The 25,585-nt window shown below is 52.8% G+C and overlaps 1 protein-coding gene across 1 annotated transcript in view; it reads left to right on the top strand.

Annotated features, from left to right (window-relative positions):
• The first annotated feature begins 3,812 nt into the window (after nt 1-3,812).
• The window catches only part of CACNA2D4 (calcium voltage-gated channel auxiliary subunit alpha2delta 4), a 122,149-nt gene continuing 100,376 nt past the window's right edge, over nt 3,813-25,585 (top strand). Inside the window, exons 1-10 of the mRNA XM_075553391.1 lie at nt 3,813-3,973; nt 6,860-6,941; nt 8,684-8,800; nt 11,386-11,445; nt 13,434-13,596; nt 14,545-14,676; nt 20,399-20,459; nt 21,070-21,220; nt 23,838-23,912; nt 25,402-25,491. Of these exons, the coding sequence (XP_075409506.1) occupies nt 3,813-3,973; nt 6,860-6,941; nt 8,684-8,800; nt 11,386-11,445; nt 13,434-13,596; nt 14,545-14,676; nt 20,399-20,459; nt 21,070-21,220; nt 23,838-23,912; nt 25,402-25,491 (1,092 nt within the window). The remainder of the gene's footprint in view (nt 3,974-6,859; nt 6,942-8,683; nt 8,801-11,385; nt 11,446-13,433; nt 13,597-14,544; nt 14,677-20,398; nt 20,460-21,069; nt 21,221-23,837; nt 23,913-25,401; nt 25,492-25,585) is intronic.

Here is a 25,585-nt window from a genome sequence, read left to right as displayed (position 1 = left end):
TCATCAAATGGACCGGCGTCTTGGGTGAGGGAGAGCTATGAGTGGGTGGAGCCGGGTCCTGTGTGATTGGAAGTGAGTAGACTCTGAGGGCCACCTATAAGATAACACGAGATAAAAATGCAAAAGGGCATACAGACCCAAACCAACGGAACTCACTGCCATCGAGTCGACAGCGACTTACAGCGAGCCTGTAGGACAGGGTAGAGCTGCTCCTGTGGGAATCCTAGGAGGTCACTCTTTCCTGGGGTAGAACGCCCCCCTTCTTTCTCCCTCGCAGCCAGCTGCCCAGTGCACAAGCACTCCACCACCGGGGCTCCTACAAGAGCGAGTGTTTGTGACACTGAGAATAAAAACTCACTCAGAAGGACAACCTTGAAAACTCGGATGAATCCTACCTCCCCCTCCCCCAGCCCCGCCCCGCCCCCCTGCCCCCAGAAAAAAAGATCTTAAAGCTAGAAAAAAGAACATGTTACGTTTATTGACCAACTGTCCAACATATTTCTATCGTCATGGTGAAAAACACACAACCAGAATGCAAGGCACTCGCAAGGGCGCTTCGAGTGTGTTTCCGACGCGCTGCTGCGTGGTGGTGCCACGTCATTGCGTGGTCAGATTGCTCTTACACCACAACCTTGACGGATCCATGGCTGTGTGCTGCTCCAGGCCCTCCACTGCGTTGGTGGCAGTTGTGTGGACCACTTCGTCGGAGCCACCAGCCTTTGTCAGGACAGGACGCAGCTGCAGCGACACCGGGCAGCAATCTGATGGATGGGCGCCTGGAGCGGGAGACTGACGTCTCGCCCAGATGTCCCCGCAGCCCTCTTCCCAGTTGGTCCCCACACACGCAGAGACTTTGATCAATTCTGTTGAGCACAATTGGAGTGCAAAAAGAACACAAGATGGCATGTTTCTAATGCCAATACCAACTATTTTCACTGAAGCGCAGCTGCCTCCCTCGAAGGAGAGATTTTCTGCTTGAATCCTCTGTTGATCATTGCCTTGGCTCGGCTTGGGAAGATTTTCCCACAAACTAGCTTCTGGCTCCTGGTTTTTCCCTCCTATCCCATCCTGGTTTTTCCTCCTATCCCATCCTGCTGGCGGCAGTGGGCACTCAGTGTCTGTCCACCTAGCAGTCCAACGTCTGCATTTCCTAGCCCAGGGGGGTGGGGGGGAAGGGGGTTGGCCCAGGAAGGGAGAGAATTGGCTTTTGTTTTCATTGTTCTTGTGGTTCAAGCGAAGGTTTGCAGAGCAAATTGATTCACCGTTTGACAGCTGATGCACATTTTTTTTATAAATCATTTTAATTGGGGCTCATACAACTCTTATCACAATCCATACATACATCCATTGGGTAAAGCACCCTTATACATGTGTTGCCCTCGTCATTCTCAAAATTCGCCTTCCACTTGGGTTCCTGGAATCGGCTCACTTTCCTTTTTTCCCTCCCCCTCCCTCTCCGCTCCCCACTCCCTCCTCCCTCATGAACCCTTAATAGTATATAAATTATTATTTTATCTTATCTTACACTGCCCGGCATCTCCCCTCACCCACCTTCCTGTTGCCCATCTCCCAGAGAGGAGGTTATATGTAGATCCCCGTGCACATTGTTTCTTTGATGACATTGATTGTACTCTCCCCACATTCTCCATTTCCATTTGTCCATCCAGCTAATACCTGCTCCTTCCTGTCTTCTGGGCTTTGATTTTGGTCAAACGCTGCCCACTTGGTCTGCTGTGGTTTTGTTTGGAGGAGTTTGTTCATGGTGTCGGCCTGTCTGTGGTTGGGCTGCAGGGTGACTCCCAGGAGTGGGTTCAGTGCCAGGTTGAAAGGTGTTTAAGATGCCTTATGGCCATCATCTCACAGTTCCACCAGTCTCTATCAGACTCCTAAGTTTTAGATTTTTAAATGATTTTGAAGCTTTCTCCACAGTGTCTCCCCCTCTGCCCAGGACCTTAGATTGCAGGCCCCATCAGAGCGGTGCCTAGTGGCAGCTGGGCACCATCTAGTTCTTCTGGTCTCAGGGTCATGGAATCTGTGGCTCATGGAACCCATTAGTCCAGAGGTTCTCAACCTGTGGGCTGCGACCCTGTAGGGGTTGAACTACCCTTTCACAGGGGTTGCCTGATTCACAACAGTAGCAAAATGACAGTGATGAAGTGGCAACGAAAATAATTTTATGGTTGAGGGGTCACCGCAACATGAGGAACTGTATGAAAGGGTCACGGCATGAGGAAGGTTGAGAACCACTGCTTTAGTCCTTCAGACTAATTGTTTCCATGCATCTTTGATTTTCTCTGCTCTTCCTTGCTCCAGAGAGGAGAGACCAATCATCAATAGGCTTATTCCTAGAAGACTTTCCTACCTGAGGACAGACAGATAAATTAATCATAGACATGACTGTGAGTTACATAAAGATGTCCCATGTTAAATGTTTTCCCAACTCAATTTCCTCTTAGCCAGATCCCTGAAGTGTCCACAGTCCATTAAACTTATCACCCAGCTAAGGGAATATGAGATGACGAAGTCAGAATGGAAAGATAAAGCTGCCATAACAATTGGAGCTAGAGTATCTTATTTTTACATATTTTATCGGCCCCTCCCCCCAAAAAATTGGCCATAGGAACGTATTGCTAAGGTCCCTTTGTGGAAAGTAAGGGCCCGTGAAGCTTTGGCAGTTTCACACAACATATGCCCCTATGCTAGGACCATGTGAAGGTGAGACGTGGAGCATCTGAGAGGGTCTATAAGACTACTGTCATATTCTACAACCTGCGTCACAATTCACTACAAGTCACTAGGCTGGGGCACATGACCCAGAGTCCTAGCTCTGCCCCTGCCCCTTGCTGAACCTTCAAGCTCTTCCTGAAAAGCAGAGATGGTGGTGGGACTGCTTTGCTCTCTCCCTAATCCTGGCCTCTGTGACTGTGGCTCCTAGCCACCCTTTGGGCCTGTGCCTCAGACAGGTCTCTGAAGGGAGCACCAGCATCAGGGAAGGATGTGCCCCTTAGTATAATCACCGGTTGGAACCCAGAAGGGCCGCCTTTGCCCAAGGACACCGTTCAGAAGGGTCAGGAAGAAGGCGATGAATGGATGTGAGACGCATCAGGAGGGTGTGCACCAAGCCCTGTTACATGGTGGATCGTGGCAGCCAAGGACATGCATGTCAGCTATTGGGCGGAAGATGGGTCTGCTCTACTGACTTCAGCCAGTTCCAAACAATCCAAAGCCAAACAAACAGAGCTGGCAGCCCTGGCCTCCCAGGACTGTCCGGAGGTTTCTCGGGGTGAGTTTGTTAGAGCTCGTGGCACCCGGAAGCCAGGGGTTGCCTCTGACCTGTGTCACCATACTTTCCTCGTCTGTGGTCAGAGGCTGTTCTGCTGGAGCAGGTGTGCCTCTGGAAAGCTGAAGGGTGTGCTTCAACCCTGCTGGAATAAACTGAGCTCTGTCTTCAGAAATCAGGGTAATCCTGCTGAGGCTCCTCCCCGTCCCTTCTGCCACCCCCTCCTCCCTGCTGTCAGGCAGGGATTAGAGGATAGGCCAGTGGATTAAAGGGGTTCATTGTATCACAACCTTTCCCACTAGACCCATCAGCCCCTCTCCAGGAAGCCTGGACAGCTCCTCAGCTTGTTGTAGGGTCAGGGAAGAGAGAGCCACCCCACCCCCAAGCAAGCCAGCTGGGGCCTGACTACAAGGCTGGGGAGCCCCGTGTTTGAAGGACCTGGAAGGCAGGAGCTTGAGGACAGTCCCAGGACCCTGGGTGATCAGCAGACGAAGCTCCCTCCTCTCCCACCACCCTGATGCCTAGACTTCCCATGGTCCACCCAAACCCCGGCTCCACCCACCGCAGGATTCCCTGGCCCCCATGGCCAGTGGCCCGCACCTTCCTACAAATGACCATGGTCATCCTATGGCTGCTGCCATCCTGCCTCTCCCTGCCTCCAACGCAGGATCAGACTAAGATTCCTCTGGACACGTAAGCATCAAGTTCAGCCTCTCCTCCATCCTGCCTGCTGTTGCCTCTTCCATCCCTCCCACCTGTGAACCCCACTCTTCCCTTGGTCACTGTGAAAACCTTTCTTCGCGACTCCCCATCAGCCTCCTCTCCTCCCTAAACCTCTGCTCGCTGCCCCTCTGCAGCAGACTGACCATCAGGATGCAGGACTTCATTGGGGTGGCAGGCAGCCCCCCTCAAGCACCTGCCAGGTGGATGCTCCTTGGGTTCACTGCTGTGATCAGGGAAGTTGGGGTCCATCAGCACAGCCCCCTGAAGGGTAGGTTAGGAAATTCCTATTTCAGCCTTCTGACAGGAGGGGCTGTTTAAAAAGAAGGGAGTGCTGTATACACATGGGAGGTGGCTGGCCCAAAAAAAGGTAAAATGAGACTTAGTGGTCCCCAGGACCCCTTTCTATGTAATCCTGCCACGTCCAGAACACTGTCACGAAACCCAGCTCTCGGAAAGAACCTGTATCAGGCCTTTACATGTTAGTGTAAACTTCCAGGACTCTGCCATATCTCTGCCAGTGTTTCTATTTTTGCATTTTTCAATATAGGTAAAATTCACCTACCATACTCTAAGCTTTTATTTATTTACTATTTTTTTTTAAATACTAACCATTTTAACGTATGTTGTCAATGTGGTGCATCCACCAAGACTCTCTGGTTCTAAACAGTTTAAAATAAATCCCCCAGCACCCATTCACTGCTTCCTCTCCCCCCCCCCTCCAGCCCCCACTGGCCCCAGCAGCTGGGACTTAAACCTGGTCTGGGATTTACCTCATCTGGTTAATTCATGTCAAGGAAATCATACACGATGGGACTTCTTTAACAGCGTATCATTATTCATCCTTCGTTCTGTTGTATGTCTGCCACACACTTGCTTTCTTGGGGAACATTTGTTTTTCAATCCTAAACTCTGGTGTGCCTACCAAAGACAGGTCCAGTATGTGGGGAGCAGAGTGTGGTGGCGTCTGGCACCCTGGCCATGTCCCCTAGTCTGAGAGTTCCCACTACAGCCCCTTTCTGAGTCCAGCCATGGTGATCCGACTCCTGCCAGCTACGGGCCTAATGGAAGTGGGCACCGGGGAGACCAGTAACTCGTATTGTTGGTGTGTAGCTCCGTCGAGCAGTGGATTTGGGCAGCCTCATTTCCATGGAGCTGTATGTGTATACCCCCTACATTTTATATGACTCAGGACCCCTAATGACAGAAGAGTTACACAGTTCCAAAACCACCAGCCGCTCCACTAAGGAAAGACGAGGCTTTCTATTCCTGTGAAGAGTTACTGTTTGTCGTGGAAATGCACAGGGTCAGTTCTACCCTGTCCTATAGTGCGTCAGAATCCATTCGATGGCAGTGAGTTTGGTTTGAGGTTGGTTTCATAGGACGGGCGTTGTACTGGGGGCTTCCTGCGGGGTCGTTCTTGTAATCTCTGGTTTACAGGTTGGGAAACAGAGACTCAGAAAGTTTAGGTAACTCCCCTGAATCCACATAGCAAATGAACAGCGGTGCTGGGATTTGAACTCCAGTCCCCTGGTCTGTGCTTTCACCATTTCCACCAGTCAGTAAAGCAGCCCTGGGGGGGGGGGGGCGTAGTGGTTATGCGTTGGGCTGTGATCTGAATGGTCAGCAGTTCAAAACCACCACCACTGTAGGGGCTCCGTAGGAGACAGGCTGCTAAAGTCTTGGAAACCCAGAAGGGGTGGCTGAGTCAGCACTGACTTGATGGCAGTGAGTTTGTTTTTTGGTTTTGTGGTTTTGGTTTATAAGACTGTCTGCTGCCAAGGGAGATGGCTGGAATCATTTTCACTCCCAGAGTGTCCCACAGTCCATGGCAGAAGGTAGGCTGAGTGCCAGGTGACAATGGCTGCAGTTGAGGTCGCCATGGAGTGCACATTCCCACTGGGAACCCAGAGCGGGGTGAGATTGAGAGCCCACATGCATGCCCAAAGTTGTACAGCACACCTGCCCTCTGGGACCCAAACCTCTGCCCAGGCTTTACCCGATCCCCCCATTGCTATCCTACACCCGCACTCTCTCCTCTTCAACTCTGCTCCCCAATCTTTCCCTCTCGTATCAGGCCCCTCCCGTCCCACCCACACACCTGCTCAGATACCCCACACACCCCCTTCCACTCCCTCCGAGATCAGTACTTGCCCATGTCTCCTACGACTGTCCAACCCAGCAGACATGTCTGGCCCCATAGCCCCGGGCCCTGTGGCTTCTGAAAGGAGAGACCAGCCCTCTGGGCCTGACTCTTTTTTTTTAATCATTGTATTGGGGGCTCGTACAATCTGGGCTTGACTCTTGATGCCTCCCCTTCCATAGCTTTGTGCTTTTCCTGTTCTGGGACTGCTCTCCCAGAACCCCTATAGTCGATGACAGAGGGGATACGCAGAGTCTATCCATGAGGATGGGTGGGAGGTTGGGGCTATCAACCAGGTGTGGCCTCCTCACGCCTCTTTGCCTGCCCTGCCTCTGGCCTCAGCAGCAGCAGCAGCAGCTCAGAGCCTGTTCTTCTGCCTTCTCACCTCACCTTCCATGCAAGCTTTCAACAGAAGGCCCAGGGGCGCCAAGGAGAAAGGCTGCCAGTGACTCATTGAGTTGGGACAGCTGCAGCCAAACCAGTTCCTGCTTCCGTCCTACTTCCTGGCTTTGAACCATGGCCTCTTCCCCTTTCCTGCTTCCCATTCTCCGCTCACAACCCAGAGCTCTTAGAGCGTGTGTTCATGTGTCTGTGTCTGAGTGTGACGTCTCTGTGTCGCTGTGCATGTGTGTGTTCACGTAGGTGCGTGGGAAGGGGGTCCAGATAGCTGCTCTGTGGTGTGTGTCTGATGCGTGCACTTTTGTCCCCTGGCACAGGGTGAGGCTGTGGGCAGACACCTTCGGCAGGGACCTGTATAGCACCGTGACCAAATACTCGGGCTCCCTCTTACTGCAGAAGGTCAGTGACCCCTTCCCGGGCCCAGGGTGATCAGGCCCAGGGCCTCCCTCCTGGTAGAGAGCAGGGTTGCCAATCCCCAAATGCCCTTTCCCTAAAGATCATCTAATACAATTCCCTCCTGTTCAGATGAGGGCACAGGGGTCCTAGGACCCAAGCAGTTTGTCCATGTGACAAGCTGTGGGACCAGGGTCAGTGCAGTGGAAGGGCCGAGAACACTGTCTTGGGGCTGATCCCGTGAGAAGGGGGCATCAGGATGGAGATTGCCCTGGGGGAGAGGAGCAGGCGTGGGCAGATGGGATGTGGGCCTGACCCTTATGAAGGGGGGTGGGTAAGGAAGGGGGTGCTCCAGACGCAGAGTACAGGACCTTTGTGGGAGCAGCTGGGGCAGAAGGTCTGTGCGGGATGGTCTTCCCATACCTCCAGCCACACCCTGTGTCCACAGCCTGCCCACGGTGGAGATCCTGGGCAAGAAGCAGCCCAGGAAGAAACAGCAAGGGAGCAACCCCTTCCCCACTTTGATGCCCCATGTGTCCCTGACTGTACGTGCAGAATGATGGTTAGCCTGTCCTCTTGCCAGATTACAAGCAGCTTCCTCTTTCTCTCAGGTTCATGGCTCCCGGTCCAGCTTTAATAATAAACAACTTCATTTCTCTCGGATACTCATGAGTCTCTGGCTACTCTCCTTCATGGGTACCTTTGACAGGAGCTTTATAGGCAGGATGGAGCTCTCCCCATAGCTCTGTGGGATGAGTGTGAACGGCTCCTTCTTACACGTGAAGCTAAGAGTAACTCTCAGGCTTTTACGTCTGCACGGGACCACACTGCAGTCTCGCCCTCCTCCCTCTTCCCTGTGGTCCCATGTTGAGAGAGCATGCACTCGAGGGTGTGTGTACACACACACACACACACACACACACACACACACACACACACACACACCGGCCCGGGCACGGCCCTTCCACGGGCTGCATTAGGAATGACAGCTAAGCCCTCACCTCCCACAAGGCCCATGCTCCCGCGCTGTCTCGGATGGTGTTCTCATCTGACCCCCAGCCCGGGTGGAGAAGACATGGCAGTAATTGTGCGGTCCTTTGGAGGTCGAAGCGTGTTCTGTTGAGTGCTATGCAAAGGTGACGTTTTAAAGATGAGGGAACTGAGTGCCGGAGTGACTTGCCCAAGGTCACACATTTGATAGGTCGCTGATAGAGCTGGGACACTGGACCTCCATCATGCACACCCACAGGGATAGACTGTCTCCTGTGGGTCCAGAGAGAAGCTTGAATCCAGGCATCCTGATTCTCTTGAGCTTGCTGGCACTTTGTCCTCGTTACCTGCCACACTAAGGGTGGCCCTGGTATGCCCAGAGACATATGGCTGCCAAGATCTGCCTTATGGTGGGTTTGGAAAAGGTGGAGCTGAAGTTCATAGTGCCTTCACGACCGGCGTGCGCAGGCTCCAGCAGGCACAGAGAACCTGGGCAGGGAAGTCTGGGGGACCTATGTCACTGCATAGCCTTGGTCAAGGTCACTGACCTCGCTCCCCTCGAAGGGGTCCAACCCTAATATGTCCAGAGAGTGCAGCTCAGAGAAGGCATCGGGTCAGGGTGATCGAGGGAGATTGAGCAGGGGGGGAGCCCGTCCTTGCATCTAGTGGTGTGAACGAGTCAGCGCTGCGAGGAGGACACTGCTCCCCACACGGCGCAAAGCCACACGTGCCTGAGGGTCCCACTGTCCCCGGAGCAGAAGTACGAAGACGTGGAGTCCAGTCTGAAGATAGAGGAGGTGGATGGCCTGGCGTTGGTGAAGCAGTTCTCAGAGGACATGGAGAGCATGCTGCGGAGCAAAGTGGAGGCAGTGCAGGTACTCCGGCCTCGGGCCTGGGTGGGGGTGCTTCTCCCCACTCCGAGACACTGCGCTGCCCTCGGTGCCTCCGCCCACCACGGGACCTCCTCCGAGCCTTCCCAGCGTGCAGCTTAGTGTCCCCAGGAGCCCAGGGACCCGCGCTCAGGGTTGTGCAGGACGAGCGGGGCTGGGGAGCTGTGCTTGAGTTCCACCTTCAGGGCGACCGCGTCGAGCGCAGTCGGATCCATCACCCTGCGCTGTCAGAGACCCTCTCGGTGGTTGTCGGCTGGTGTCGGGGGTTGTGGAGTCGCCCCAGCTCATGGCAACCTTACAGGTCAGAGTAGACCCAGAGCTGTGGTCGTCACAGGAGCAGATCCGCCCCCATGTCTTCGCTCCCTCTGAGCCACTGGGGATGTTGAGACACCAGCCTCTCGGGTAGCAGTGGCGTGCTTAACTGTGCCAGCACCAAGGCTCCGAGGACAAGTGTGTGGTCAGTGGTGCAAAGGGTCAGCAGGCTTAACCGCTAACCAGAAGGTTGAAGGTTAGAGTCTACCCAGAGGTGCCTTGGAAGAAAGGCCTGGCTATCCACTTCCAAAAACACGAGCCCTTCGACACCCTACGGTGTGCAGTCCAACTCTGCTACATCTGAGGCCACTGTGCGTTGAAATTGACTGATGGGAGGGTCCTTTAGTGACCCTCTATTCTGGGTAGACTAGAGAAACAAATTCATAGAGACTCATATGTGGATAAGAAAGAGGTTTATGTACAAGAGCAGTTAAATGTTGAGAAAACATCCCAGCCCAGTCCAGATCAAGTCCATAAGTCCAGCATGTAGTCCATATGTCTGATAACAATCTATAGAGTCCTCTTCAGACTCATGAAACACACGCAATGATGCTGAATGCAGGAAGCTCACTGGCCAGTGGGATGGAAGTCTTCTGGGTTCATCTCAGCGCTGGCAGGGGTCTCCATGTGGCTGCTCCAGCACCCAGGTCTCCATCAGGGTAGGTCCGTATGGCTCCTCCAGCTCAGGGCACTAGCGTCGTTCCATGTGTCTTGTCAGCTCCAGTGTCTCCCAGGGAGTGAGCACAGAGAGAGAGAAGTGTCTCCCGCCTCCAAGGAGGAAAACAGAGGAGCTCCCAGAATTCTCAGGAGAAGGCCATGCCCACACAGAGGTCTGATTGGCTGTGACCCGATTGACAGACTAGACTCCACCCCTTTCCTCACAGTCCTCTCAAATTGACACCAGATTATGTAATTACCACCCCAGTGGAGAGCAGGGTATGGAGTGAGGACTTGGGAATGACTTGCTGAATAATGGACAGACAGGTGGAGTCTAGCCAGATGGAGAATAGGCAAACCAGCGCTCCATCCATCCTCAGACCCCTGCCTCCTCTCTTAGCCCACCTTCCCTCTCTGCCCTGAAGACTCTTTCCATGGCACCCAAGGGTCGATACTAGACTACTGACTGAGAGGTGGACCGTTCAAACTCACCTGCCCCACGTGAGAAACATGTGGCTGTCCACCATGGTAAGGCTTTCGGCCTGGAAGTCCACGGCCTAGTCGTCCTCCATCCTGCAGGCTCACTGTGAGTCGGGAGGACTTGGTGGCAGGGGGTATGGTTTGGACTTGTTTCCATGACACCCCAGATCTCTGGTTGCTGCTCAGGCAGCAGAAGCGCCCCCAATGAGTGGGCCTGGCCCTGGTGTCCAGGTGCCTCTACCACCGGGTGCACTCCCATCACCACCATGACTCGCCTCCCAGCCCTAGACATTGACTATGTCTCCTTCACGTCATGTGAAGGGTCTCCCCAGGATGCCTGTGGGGGCCTGGCTTGTACAAACCATGTGACTGGAGAAATGCAGTCCCCCACTTCCCTAGCCAGAATCTGACTTTCCTTGCCCCCAAGAGCAGTACTGTCCCTGAAAGGCCTTCAAAGACCCGATTGGACCCTTAGGGGATCTCAGAAGAAGTGTAGGGAAATCAAGAGCCTGTGGCCCCAAGATGGGAGATGGGGTAGGGTGGGTTGCTGTGGGGAGAGTTTGGGGGGACTGAGCCCAGTGCTGAGGAGTGAGAGAGGGACTCCAGGGTCAGAGAAGGCAAGTCACAGCCTCAGAGGGTCTGACTCACGCCAGTTGAACCCTGAACTGCAAGCTGGGAAGTGTGCCTGCCTCTGCCTCCTGCCTCCTTCCCCAGAACCTCCTGCCTGGGAGGCCTCCTGAGCGTACTCCCCGGCCTCTGTCCTTCAGGCTTGCCAGGGACGATGATGGCCCACGGTCACCGCGTGGTGTCCGAGGAAAGCTGTGCTCTGGACATTTTCAAGGGCTGATTTTCCAGAAGCAGATCAGCAGGGCTTTCTTCTGAGGCACCTCTGAATGGACTCGAACCTTCAACCTTTGGGCTGAGGGGCAAGGAAACATCAGGAACCAAGGAGCAGATACTTGGGGGTGCAAGAGTCTATTTATCTATCCATTCTGGGCCCCTGAGAGGCTTAGGAATTTGCTCACTGGCAAAGCCAGAACAGGAGGCCAGGCTCCTGACTCCCGGAGCCAACCCCAGCCCTCGCTGTCCCTGACCACTCCTTCTCCCTGTGTGTCTCTCAGAGGCTGGTGGAGGCCGCCGAGGAGGCTGATCTGAACCACGAATTCAACGAGTCTCTGGTGGTGAGTCCTATTGTGTCCAGTCAGTCCTCAACCCCGACCGAGGGTCGATACCACCTGGGTGGGGAGTCCGGAGAGGACAGGGGTGAGGGAAGTTCTACCCCAACTTTACACATGCACAGGATGTGGCTGGAGTCACGACTGTTTGTCTTTGTCAGTTTAATGTCCTCCGATATGTTCCAGTCTCATTGTCATGGAGGGGAGGCTGACCCCTAGCAGCCCATAGAACAGAATAGGACCACCCTGGTGGGGGGGTGTTTCCAAAACTGTAAGTCTTTATGGGAGTAGAAGGTCTCATCTTTCTCCCGAGGAGAGGCTGGAGGCTTCGAACTGCTGACCCAATGAGCAACCCACTACTCCACCAAGTAGTTTGGGAAGAGATTTAGGGACCAGGTGAGAGAGACAACTACCAAGACCCGGGAAGATGATGTCCAGTCCCAAGAGGGTCACATGACAGACAAGTGTCCCTCCACGCCCACAGGCAAAGCAGCATGCCGGCCTCTACATAAATAAGCAGATAGATGCAAGAGGCCTGCTCTTGTTTTTGAAATGCGCACAAGCAGATAATGCCACTAGGAAGCAGGCCAACTCCGTAAAGAGGATCAGTCGAGTGGTCTGAGAGGGCAGAATAGGGTGAGGGAGGTGCACACAGAAATGTTGACGCAGAGAGAGGGGCTCAGCGTGGGCCTCAGGCCGGGGAATTTCGGCAGGTGTAGATGTGAAGTGGAGCCTCGGTGGTTCCGTGGTAGCATTCTGGCCTTCCACGCAGGAGACTCGGGTTCAAATCCCAACCAGTGCACCTCCTGTCAAGCCACTCCTCATCCTCTCTGCGGAGGCGTGGGGTTCGCTGATGTCAAATAGATTTCAGAGGAGCTTCCAGACTAAGACAGACGAGGAAGAAAGCTCTAGCAATCAATCTTCTTCTGAAACTCAGCCAGGCAAAGCCCAATGGGTCATCATGGCCTCAGCCTCAAACGTCACCGGAGGATCAGGACGAAGGATCAGCCCACGTTTTGTTTCCTTGTGGGTGGAGGCTGCACAAGGTGGGATCCGACCCAATGAGGCTAATGACAAGGAGATGGGCCGAGGTTCCAGGTGGAGGGGGAAAAGAGGAAGACATTGCAATTGGATCACAGAGGTTGGCTGAGGAAATAGGGAGTAGTTACCTGTGTCCAGAGGGATGGTGACCTCGGAAAGGAAGGCGGGACTCACGGCTGGGGACCTTGAATGCCAAGGTCAGGCTTCAGTAGGAATGGTAAGGAATGGAGGGCCTGGGAGGGGAAGACTATAGAAAGCCAATGTTGGCAGCAGTGTGGGGAGAGGGGCCCGATTCGGGGGGGGGGGGGGTGTCTACGGTGTTTTGGAGCAATTGCCTTAGCAGGAGCTTGAGAAGATCTGGACCAGGCAGAGGAGGAAGGGGCCAGGCGGAGGGCCTGATTCTGGCACCACGGTGGTCTTCCAAGCAGACCCCTGATGCTATGTGAGACAGGGCGGACAGTGGGCTTCTCAGAGGGGCCATGGAGACCCTAGGCCCTGTATGGATGGAGGTTGAGGCCCAGAGCTATGGCTGTTGGGTAAAGACAGTGGACTCACCCCACCTCCGTCCCCCCTCAGGTTCCATTCTGGATCCCAAGGAATACTCACCCAGGAAAAGGGGGAGCTGATGAAACTGCCTTAGTTTCTTTGTCTCTCTTTGAGTATCTGTCTGGCTATCTCTGTCCTCATCTCTGGCTGTGCCAGAACTCTGAAACAATAAACCTGAGCAATCCACACCAGAAACCAATCCAGCTTCCTGGATACACATTTTGACCCTCAGCCATCGGAATCCTTGCCTGGCATGGACAGAGTTGGCTGTCTTGTACATCTGAGTCCTCTGACCATTCTCTCTCTCTCTCTCTCTCTCTCTCTCGCTCTCGCTCTCGCTCTCACTCTCTCTCTGCATGCCCTGTGTCTGGTGCGCCTCTGTCCGGCTCATCACCCCGCGCCCCCAGTTTGACTATTACAACTCGGTCCTGATCAACGAGAGAGATGAGCATGGCCGCTACGTGGAACTGGGAGCAGAGCTGCTCCTGGAGGCCAACGCCCACTTCAGCAACCTGAGGGTGAACACCTCCCTGAGCAGTGTGCAGCTGCCCACCAACGTGTACAACAAAGGTAGTGCCCACTGCCCCACCTTCACTGCCCGCCATGCCTGGGGGGTTGTGAAGGCTGGTGGTGGGTATATAACAAAGCATCCTGCCAATTCCACAGTGCTTATATGTGCCACTTGGGCACAGGCAGTCTCTCACGGTTTGCCTCCATGTCCCTAAGAAGCCCTGCAGAGTCCTAAACCCTAACCTCCTGGGCGGGGTGAGAAGGGAAATAACAGTATGCAAGCCTGGGCTGAGGGAAACCTGGATTAGACGGTGGGAACGTGGCCTTCCAAATGAGATGTCGAGTGGCCGTCTGAAGACATCACTGCACAAGGAAGAGTCGAGACAGTCAGGCTGCAGTCTAGTACTGACAAAACACACAACTTTCCTCTAGTTCTTTAATCCTACCCCACCTCACCCCCCACTATCATGATCCCAATTCTACCTTACAGATCTGGCTAGGCCAGAAGATGTACATGGGTACAGATAGCAACTGGAAGCACAGGGAATCCAGGACAGAGAAACCCCTCAGGACCAATAATGAGAGTAGTGATACCAGGAGGGGAAGGGGAAGGTAGGGGGAGAAAAGGGGAACCAATCACAATGATCAACATATAACATACCCCAGGGGGACAAGCAACAGAAAAGTGGGTGACGGGAGATAGCAGTCAGTGTAAGACATTTTAAAAAGTAATAATTTATGAATTATCAAGGGATCATGAAGGAGGAGGTAAATGAAGAGCTGATACCAAGGGCTCAAGCAGAAAGAACATGTTTTGAAAATAATGATGGCAACATATGTACTTGACCCAATGGGTGGATGGATGAGTTGTGATAAGAGCTCTAAGAGCCCCCAGTAGAGTGATTAAATAAGTACATAAAATGGACATCCCTGTAGCGGGGAGCTCCGTGTGCGTGTTTAGGGTGCTGCTATTTCCCATGAAAAGCCTCCCCTAATCTCACCCTGCAGACCCCCACATTTTAAATGGCGTCTACATGTCTGAAGCTTTGAACCCTGTGTTTGTGGAGAACTTTCAGAGAGACCCGACTCTGACGTGGCAGTATTTCGGCAGCTCAACTGGATTCTTCAGGATCTATCCAGGTAAGGACATTGGGTGGGGTTGCCAAGGTCAGGTAAGGACATTGGGTGGGGTTGCCAAGGTCAGGTAAGGACATTGGGTGGGACTGCCAAGGTCAGGTAAGGACATTGGGTGGGATTGCCAAGGTCCTGAGCTTCCTCTCTGGGAACAAGGCAAGAGGGTGCTGAAGACAGCCAGCCGGGGCTCTCCGTGTCACCATTGCCGGTCAACGGGTGCCTCCAGCTCACTCCTGGACACTCCCCAGTAGCATCGTTGTTGAAAGAACGAGAGAAGACAGGAACCCATGACGATCAGACACTGAGGTCCCGTTCTGCTGTAAACCTTGTAGTCTCGTTGGAGAAAGGAACCTCTCTCCCTGGAAGTACTCAATGGTCGGTGATCCAGGACATGCCGAATCCACCATGGCCAGGGGCCAACCCAGGACACAGCGCCTTTGTTCCCCCATCAACAGCACTCAAAGCAGCCAAACCCACGGCCACGGAGCCAATTTCAACGCCCGCGACCACATCGGGCAGAGCAGGCGTGCCCCTTAGAGTTTCTGACACTCAGCCTTTACGGGAGTGCACAGCTTCCTCTTTGTTCTTCAGGGAAAGCGCATGCGCTTTCTAAACACACTCAGGCTGCCAGAGATGGTGAGCTGTGGGCAGCACCACCGTCCAGGCGTGAGCGCCTCAGTAAACATAACCAAAACCCTCCCTGCCTAGAGCCGGCTCTGCTTCCCAGTGGCGCTCGAGGAAAGAAGAGAACTGCCCGGGGAGTTTCCGACGCTGGAAACAGAGAGCCTCATCTCTCTCCCTTGGAGTGGCCGATGGTTTTGAACTACTGGTGTTGCAGTTAGCAGTCAACTCATGACCAGCACCCCCACCTACCCGGTTACTATTGAAAGGCCATTTCTCAGGGTGATACATGGGGACACACATATCCATGTACACATCTGCCCGTACATATTGGCCTGTGAGTAGACGGTATTGGGTTGATCATAATCCTTGGCTCGGAAACACTGTTCCCATTGGTCCAGTGGGCCCATTTTATTTTATTTGTAAGTAATAAATGTCTGTTGACACCCCATCAACAGACCTGCCTAAGTGTACCTCCTCTATCCTGCCCCTCTGCCCAATTCGACCATGTTCCCTGCTGCACCCAGCACCCACCTGATGAACCGACCCCCTATCCACTACCTTGGATTTCAACCTTGTCACTCCATTTAGATTCTTTAATCTTTTTATTTTTGTTTCATTTATATAATTGCCTATACAATATTTTCTTTTCTTTCCTATTTTTTTACTTTTAAAACTTGATTTTGCACATACACATGGTGTAGTGGCTTGCTTACAAGTTGGGCTACTAAGCACAGGGTCAGCAGTTAGAAACCACCAGCCATTCCTTGGGAGAAAGACGAGGCTCTCTACTCCTATAAAGAGTTACCATCTCAGAAACACGCAGGAGCAGTTCTACTCTGCCCTATAGGATCCCCGTGAGTCAGAATTCACTCAAAGGTGGTGAATTTTGTTTATGGACTTTTAGAACGTGATTTTTCCAGGTCCACTGTTACCATCTGAGTTGTCCTCGACATTTTCATCATCGTATAATATTCTTCAGGGTAAATATATCCGTCTATTAGCTCTCCTGATTGTGTTTGGGTTGTTTCCCCATTTTAAATTTTGTTTTCTGTGTTTGGCTTTTTCTGATTGTGCTGCTGGGAGCATCTTAGCAAGGTCTCCTGAGATACACGAGAGAAGCTTCGCTCGGGGAGGAGTCGCTAGACTTATGATAGCTGAGTGTCCCACTTTGACACAAAAATGCCAAACTGTTTCCAAAATGCTTGTCTCAATTATGATCTTTGCTAATATTGAGTCATGTTCTTCTAATCTTGATATTATTATTTTTAATATTTGCTATTATTATTTTTAATATTTGATATTATTTTTTTAATGTTTGCTAATATTATTTTAGTGTGAAATGGCATTGCACGGTGGTCTGGTTTTGTATTTCCCTGATCGCTTGTGAAGTGGACTATCTATTCACTGTATCTTCTCTTCTCTAAAATGCCTTTTTCTTTTCTTTATTCGTCTTTGTGGGCTGGAAGCACTGCGCCTAAACTTACAGGTACATTTTAGTTCGTGCGCCCATAAAAAGGCACACATTGTAGATATTCAGTTTGATGATGGAGACCGCTGGACGATGCTGGTGTTTTGCCACGTGCAGTAATAGTTCGACGTTGGGAGCGTTCTGGATCGTCTGGGAATGGAGATGGCATTCTCACTGGAAAACCGAGTGAGCGGTATCTGCTTGGCTGCTTTTGTCGTTCCGTCACATCATCCACAGCAACATCTCACAGTCCCCGCGTCCTTGTCTCACCTCTTGCCGAGCGAGCAGCATCCGGGTCCCTGTTTTCAAATAACTGAAGCCCGTGATTCGCTTTTCTTTTTCTTTCTTTTTTAAATCTGCAGCCACTCTTGCCACTGTTTCAAAAGTTTTTTTAAAAAATCTTTTCTCTTCCTCATTATTTGTTTCGTCAGCATCTCCTTCCTCTTCAAAGTCTAACAGGTTCTGATCTCTGTGGCTGTTACTGCTATTTGACGGTAACATAATACACGTAAAATATGCAGCTTGATACAAATCACTCAAACAGAATGCTGTCACGATGACTGGTGTTTGAGAGCTGGTTTGGATTTAGCTCCTCGGTTAACGTTTTATTCGTGCGCTGTTTCTTCAAGCATCTCAGACTGTCTTTCTGAGATTTCCTTTCTTCTTCACGTACATCCTCCCAGAGTTCCGTTACAGCAGGTCTCTTGGCCGTAAGCTGCTGCTTCGTGCTCTTCTGTAAATCTTCTGTTTGATCTTCATTCTTGAAGGACAGTTGTGCTGGGGCTGTGAGGGAGTTAGTTTGTTGTGCCAACCTGGCCCATAAACACATGTGGGGTTAATTGAAGGGTGGAGAGATAAATGGTGAGCCTCTTCGAGTTCTCAGGTCTCTTGCCTGTGATGGCCGGACTTTGGTGCAGCTGCTTTAGCCAATTACCTGCTTCAGCTGGCAAGGCTCACTTCCTGCAAGACATTCCTGAGGAGAAGCCACATGGACCTATCCCGATGCAGCCCTGGGTGCTGGAGCAGCCGTATGGAGACCCCTGCCAGTGCTGAGATGCTTACACGTTCACTGACTCGGCTTTCCTCCTGCAGTTGGCATTGCATCTGTTTTGTGAGATGGAGGAGGACTTTGTAGATTGGTGTTGGACATATGGGTTAATGTTGGACTTGTGGGCTTGGGCAGCATTGGGTTGGGATGTTTTCTTGATGCGCTCTTAACCTTTATATAAAACTCTCTCTTCTACATGAGTTTCTGTGGATTTGTTTCTCTAAAGTACCCCGACTAACACAGGCTGATACCCTAAATGAACAGCTCTTTTCTCTCAAGGCTTGAGAAATATCCTCCCGCTGTCATCTCGCTTCCATTGATGGTGAGAAAATTGGCTGTCAACTTAACTGCTGTTTCTCTGACCTTTCCTGCTGGCTGCTGCCCAAAGTCGTTTTGCTTGTGACATTCTGCAGTGGCAGTCAGATGGGTCTCTTTCTGTTTATCCTGCTTGGACTAGACTATAGCTCCAAGACAGGTGGAGTTGGCTTTCCATCAGCTGTAGGAAATGCTAAGACATCGTCGATTTGCCCTCAGCCTTTCCTGCGTGTTTTTTCCTTTCTGGGTCCCCAATGGCACAGATGCATTGAGCCTTGCCCAGGAGTTGAGAAAAGTTCTTCAAATGTATAAATTCTCTCTTTCCCTATAAGTAATCCATTTAGGCTTCTTTTTTTCCCCTCAACTCAAACATTTTTGCCCCCCATTTTTTAAAGTCCCTTGTTTTCTTTAGGACTGCTCTTTCCCTCTTTCAGTATGTTTCCTTGTGTGCTGTCTCGGACACAGCCCCTCGATGTTCTGTGCCAGCAGTTGGCCCAGCTGAGCCCTGTGACGCGGGTTCTGCTTCTGAATCCTGCAGCCTGAGACTGCCAGTCGGCTTCGCTCACGAGGGCCTCCTCCTGCAGGCCTGGCTTTGGAAAACTCCTCAGGAGGATTCCGCTACACGAGGAGGCTTCAAAGAGCTCGTGGCAAATGGAATTAAGCAACCATGGGATGTTCCCGCAAACCTTTGGGAGCCTCCTCTTCCCACAAGGAATTGAGCGTCTTCCTGCGCCAGGACCCCAACACGCTCTGAGGAGGTTTGGTTCAGACTTAGAAACCTTGGGCCTCAGCTTCCCCTTTCCTTTGCTGCTCTAGGGGCAAGTTGCTGACCACAGCCAGGTTGCTGTTGGAAGCGGCTACAGGGTGACGCCGCTTTTCACGACTCGGGTCTGGAGCAGACCCTGCCCCTCACGCTCCAGCACACAATCATCACCCCTTCCCCTCACGCTGCCCCCCACCTCTCAGCACCGTCTCTCCCCTGTATCGAGGTCTTGATGGCTTGATGCCCAGGAGCCTGCACCCCTCATCAAGGGGCCCAGTGATCACTGCCATCGAGTCCATGCCAACTCACAGCGACCCCCCAGGACAGGGAAGACCTGCCCTGTGAATTTCTCTACAGGAATAGAAAGCACCCCCCCCCCCTTTCTCCCAAGCTTGAGGGCAGAGTCCCTGGAAACCTTTTCTATTTTGGAGAGACCAGCAATGCCTATGGGTGCACCATATCTTGAGTCCCACGGCCAGGGATCAGCAAATCCCCCGAGTCATTCATCATACCGCAGCTTCCACCCCTCCCCTCCAAGTTCAAATGCAACACATAACCATTTAAACTGGTATTTTCAACCTTCTTTTAAACCCATGATTCCAAATCATTCATGTCGTTCTGAATAGAGAGTCGGCCACGGCCCCTGCCATCAAACCGAGTGTCTCGTTGGATGACTGAGACAAAAGCCCCCCGGGCACTCAGCCAGCAGGTTAAAGGAGGAGCTTCCATGCCCCTTTCCATTTTCTCCATTTGTGGGGTAGACACATACTGAGCCTTATTCTGCTGGCTGCCGTCCCCCACTCCTTCCAAACCCCACCTCACTCACTGCCACCGAGTCGATGCCAACGCATAGCAACCTTATAGGACAGGGTAGAATGGCCCCTGCTGTTTCTGAGACTGCAATGCTGTACCGGAGTAGAAAGCCTGGTCTTTCTCCCAAGGAGCGGCTGGTGGTTTTGAACTGCTGAAGTGGCCGTTAGCAGCCCGACGCGTAACCATGGCACCACCGGTGCACATTAAGCACTACCTTAGGTGCAGAGAATGCCTGCCCTTGGGGAGCGTACAGTCATGTCTCCCAGCCCATCGGCGAGAAGGCGTGGTGAACACGGAGGAGCTATCCTGCCAGCAGCAGCAGACGGGCTACAAAACTACGCTCACTGGAAAATAGGGCACCTGGCTCTCTCGCCACCTTGTCCTGCTTCAAGAAGAGGCTCCAAAGCCACAGCTCTCTGAAGCTCTGCTCGCACTCGCTGATGCAAAGCTTAGTCTCACAAAGGAGGCCCCTCTGGGGGTTCTCTGTGTAAAGGCACCCCATTGGCATGGTGGGGGCTTCTCCACAGAACTGGCTCCTCCTTTCCTGCTGCCCCAGAGTGTGACCCGGTGCTCTGACGCCCTGCTACCCCAGTCACTGCTGGGCCTGCCCTGGAGATCATGGCCATTCTGGGTGCCAGCACCCAGTCAGGAGCTAGCCTCGGGGAGCTCGTGAGTGAGCCCACCTGTCCCTCCCCAGGTTTCAAGTGGACCCCTGATGAGAACGGAGTCATTGCCTTCGACTGCCGGAACCGTGGGTGGTAAGAGCTCACAGGGGAAAGGTCTCTGGTCCCTTATTCTCCTACGCTGCTGGCCACCCCCCGCGGGCATCACATGTACAGAATCTTAGTCCAACACAAGAGTGAGAATGACCAGCACACCCACTCCCTTCTCTCTCCCTCTGTGTGTGTGTGTCTCCTTGTCCTAGACATCTCAGACTAATCATGTTCACCTTTCCCAACTCAAACCTGCTTCCAGGACACTGGATTGTCCCCCAATGAACCCCAGCACCTCCACTCCCTTACTGCTGTCTCTTGTGAAACCCAGCTCTCTCTTTCCCACTGCCAGCACCCCAGGATCCCAGCTGATTGAAACCCAAAAGGACCAGGGTTACCACCAAGAAGACCCATTCCGGGATGGGGGGAGGGAGACACAGCACATGCTCAACTCTCTCACGCCAAGATGGCTCCGGAGTATGCCAAGCAGTTATGGGACACAATAAAACCTATAACATTGGCCCAGACTTTGGGTGCCCCTGGGTCAGAACTTAAATAGAATGAACTGGGGACTCTTGGTCGGGGTGGTTATTGGACGATGGTTTCCCCGCCTTCCACTTGGCCCCTTCCCTTCCGATTTGCCCATGTGCCGCAGGTACATACAGGCTGCGACTTCGCCCAAGGACGTGGTGATCCTCATTGACGTGAGCGGCAGCATGAAGGGGCTGAGACTGGCCATCGCCAAGCACACCGCCTCCACCATCCTGGACACCCTGGGCGAGAACGACTTCGTGAATGTCATCGCGGTAAGCGTGCCGACTCCAGCCCCTCTCACTCCCCTGAGGGGAGACCGCCTTCTGCCTCCCCTACAGAGACAGACCGCTCTGTCCTTTTAGCCGTCCTGGGTACTTTCCCTGTTCTTTGCCAGCTCCGATGTGCGTCTTAGAGGTACAGCCAGAGTACTCCTTAGAGGCAAGCATGGGGCGCGCCTTGTCTGGCCGACTTTGGACACGTTGTCAGGAGAGAGCCGTCCCTGGAGAAGGACATCATGTTTGGTAAAGGGGAGGGACCTTTATGGGATGGATTGTCACCATGACAGCAACAGGGACAGTGGTGAAGGTGGCCACCGTTTCCTTCTGCTAAGCATAAGGTTGCTATGGGCCAGAACTGATGAGATGGCACCTAAAAATGACAAACCTACCAACCTGGACACCGTCATTGATGCACTGGAGGATGGTTTTCCTCTCCCCAGCTGGGCTATGAACCTCGGGTGCATGGTCTGTCCAAGCCCCTGACGTGACATATAAGGTGCTGTCTTCGCCCACGTCCCTGGGCCTGGTCTTTCCATTTCGCACCGGAATCTGGGACCCAAGAAGCGGGAGGCAGCACTGACCAAGAGCTGCTGCTGGGAAGGTGCCCTCCAGTGGGTTCCGACTCGTCGCAAGCTTGGGGACAACAGAACGAAGCTCACCTGGGTCCCGCGTCGCCCCCATAACCCTGGCTGACGTCCAGCCCAGAGCAGCCGATAGCGTCAGTGCATCTCAGGGAGGGTCTGTCTCTTTTCGCTGACCCTGACCCAGCAGGGTGTCTGTCTCCACCAGTAAATGCCTAGTGTTTTCCTCCCCAACTCAACTGCCCTCCTGTCGGATGCAGAATAAATGAGCCCTGGATTCCTGGTTGGCAGCAGTTCCAGCCGTCCCCATTTATTTCACCTCGCCGGATCCGGGCCCAGAGGTGAAGGTGGGGGGAGCAGGAGCGGAGCCTGAAGAGGGCATGGCAAACCTGGGGGCAGCCTGAGGGCAGCCTCGCGGTCCCCAGCTCAGGGATGGTGCGGAGAAGCAATGAAGGCAGAGAAGAGGGCAACAAGGCAGGAGAGCATTTCCCAACGCAGCCGAAGGCTAGGCCTGGCGAGCCCTCCGGTGAGGCCGCGTGCACATCCAGCTTGGGGCTTTGAAGGGTCCTGGAAGTGCAGCCTGATCAGTCGTTCCATCCACAGCGTGCCCCATGGCCCAGAGGCCTCTCTGGAGCGGGAATTTCGTATCTAGCAAAAATTCTCTGCCTTTAAAATAACCTGTCTGCGGCATGAGCACAACCACCGTGTTCCTGCATTTCCAGCCCCGCGTCCAGACCCTGCGGCTGCCTGCTATCTCCGTGTCCACGGACATACACCTGCACCAACTTCTGGGCCCCCACCTCCCCATCTTGACCTTCTCTCCATCCCTTTCCTGGGACCTGCAGGAGCGACGGGATGCCACAGACAATAGGTTCCATCACTCCATGAGAGGGAGACTATGCAAACTCATCCTTCAGAGCCCACCCACCCAACCTCCCAACCCTCTCCCACCGCTGTGGCCCCTCTCCCACAGCTTCCTTTGACAGTTTCGATCAGGGGTCCTCAAACTTTTTAAACAGGGGGCCAGTTCACTGTCCCTCAGACCCGTTGGAGGGCCGAACTATATTAAAAAAAACTATGAACAAATTCCTATGCACACTACACATATCTTATTTTGAAGTAAAAAAACAAACAGGGCAAAAACACCCGGTGGGCCAGATAAATGTCCTCGGTGGGCCACATGGGGCCCGCGGGCTGTAGTTTGAGGGCGCCTGGTTTGGAGAGTAGCAATTAACAATGTTCACGCCCGGCATTCTCCCCAGAGTCCCCATGTTGTTCTGCCATTTGGTCACCGCCATCTTCCTGCCGTCTGCCAAAAGGGCATGAAGGATAACAAAGCCATATAGAAGATGCATTGCAAGGCTGGAGGTTCAAACCCACCAGCTGCTCTGCAAGAGAAAAGATGAGGCTGTTGGCCCCTGTTGAGATTTATAATTTCAGAAACTATAAGAAAGAATTCTACTCTGTCCTAAGAACTGGAATCAACTTGGTAGCAATGGGAGTCTATGTGGAAGGGGTTCTTTGAGAGAAAAAGTGAAAAAGCAATAACTCACGTCCTGCCCCACGCCACCCTCTTCATATATACACACAGCGACGTGATAAATAAAAACATGCATGGTCTTACTCCCATTCCCAGGCCTCCTGTGGTGGGGAATGCGCGTGGAAGACTCTCGTCTCCCCTGTGCAAGCACCTTCCCAGGCCAGGGAGGCTGAGACCAAAGGAATTCTGTCACTAAACTACAGGTTCTTTGGGAAATGAACCAACCAGTTCAGAAAATGCCTGGAGCCCAGCGTTTAAGGGAGAATTTTTAGTGATTATCAGGTCTTTGGTGACTGCTGGTCCTTCTACTCTCCGCTCTCTACTAGGAAAAGTTGTGAAAGGTAAAGGGTACCCCAAGCTGACATGACACAAGTACCTACGTGAGCTTCACCCCTGACCACTCCATGAGGTGCCTAAGCTTCTCCATCAGGTCCCGGGCACCTAACTAATCCTATTTGTTCTTTCCTCTTCCTCCCCTCCATGACTGCAGTACAGCGATTACGTCCACTACATCGAACCTTGCTTTAAAGGGATCCTCGCTCAAGCCGATCAAGACAACCGGGAGGTGAGTGTCCAACAGTAAGGGGCCTGACACACCTGCTGAGACGCCGGTGTGTTGTCTGTGCAGGCTGCTTTGATGTCTTCTTGGACTTGGTCACACATTGCACTGCTAACTGAAAGACCAGCAGTTCAAAACCACCAGCCACTCTAGGGGGCAGAAAGACGAGCCTTTCTACTTCCGTAAAGAGTTACTGTCTCAAACCCACAGGGGCAGTTCTACCCTGTCCTACAGGGTGAGGCGAAATCGACTAGATGGCAGTGAGCTTGCTTTTTGGTTTTGTCCTGACTTCCTGGCACCTGTAAAGATGCCCGCAGCATCTCCCTGATAAACATGGGGCCTGCCTATCTAGAGCAAGCAGTGCAGGGCCACATCTAAGGGGCCTTCAGCGATTCAGGGCTCATTCTGCACTTTGTGGATGACCCAGGGACCCAGCTCCTCTTTCGGCCTCCCCCTTGGGGTCTTTCCACTTTGCCACTCTTCCCAAGACAGAGAACAAATTCAAACACATCGGGTGGAGTCCTTTTCTCTGGACAAGGCCAGGAGAAGAGGATATGGCACCTATTTTAAAGGGCTCTTTTGCATGTTCTTTCTGGGGTGGGAATTGGAGTTAGGCCTCCTCATGCATCATGCCCACAGGTTGATTCTTAGTGCCCCTGGCCTCTCTAGCTTCTCTTGTGAAGTGTACCCCAATAAGTTAAGGGCTAGGAGGATGAGGGTGCTGGAGCTTCAGGAGCCTGGGTGCAGGCTCCCAACAGGTCATCCTCCCTCACCCCATCACTGCACTGTCCTCTACTAGTACTCCCAAAGACACTCTCTGTTAGTACTCCCAATGACACTCTCTGTCAGTACTCCCAATGACACTCTCTGTTAGTACTCCTAAAGACACTCTCTGTCAGTACTCCCAATAACACTCTCTGTCACTACTCCCAATGACACTCTCTGTTAGTACTCCCAATGAAACTCTCTGGCAGTACTCCCAATGACACTTTATATCACTACTCCCAAAGACACTCTCTGTTAGTACTCCCAAAGACACTCTCTGTTAGTACTCCCAATGAAACTCTCTGGCAGTACTCCCAATGACACTCTCTATTAGTGCTCCCAATGGTTCTGAATCTGTGGGTCGCGGCCCCTTTGGGTGTCTAACAACCCTTTCACCGGGGCCACCCTATTCATAACAGTAGCAAAATGACAGTTAAGAAGTAGCAGCAAGAATAATTGTATGGTTGGGGTCACCACAACATGAGGAACTGTCTGAAGTGTCGCGGCATTAGGAATGTCGAGAACTGCTTCATTGAGCCGTTCTCTTGCATTCAGTTTACCTTGGGGCCAAAGTGCTCAGTCCACGAAACTAGTTGGATCATGAAGAGGTGGGAGGTGCAGTTGAGTTCTTTAGAACAGCACTCTAAACAGCCTCTTGATCCAGACCAAAGGTGCGGGCTCCCTAGCTCCCCAATGCCCCTGACCCTCTTCCAACGCCTTACCCTGGCAGCATTTCAAGCAGCTGGTACAGGAGCTGATGGTCAAAGGTGTGGGAATCGTGAACCAAGCCCTGAGGGAAGCCTTCCGGATCCTCCAGCAGGTACACCACCCCCCCAGGAAGCCTCCAGGGAGGATAGGGGGAGGGGGGCAGGTCCCGGCCAGAAGTCACAGTGCCTTCCCTTCCCTCCCCTCAC

This window comes from Tenrec ecaudatus, chromosome 6, assembly GCF_050624435.1.
Source record: "Tenrec ecaudatus isolate mTenEca1 chromosome 6, mTenEca1.hap1, whole genome shotgun sequence".
Classification (NCBI taxonomy): domain Eukaryota; kingdom Metazoa; phylum Chordata; class Mammalia; order Afrosoricida; family Tenrecidae; genus Tenrec; species Tenrec ecaudatus.
This window is presented reverse-complemented; position numbering and strand designations above follow the sequence as displayed.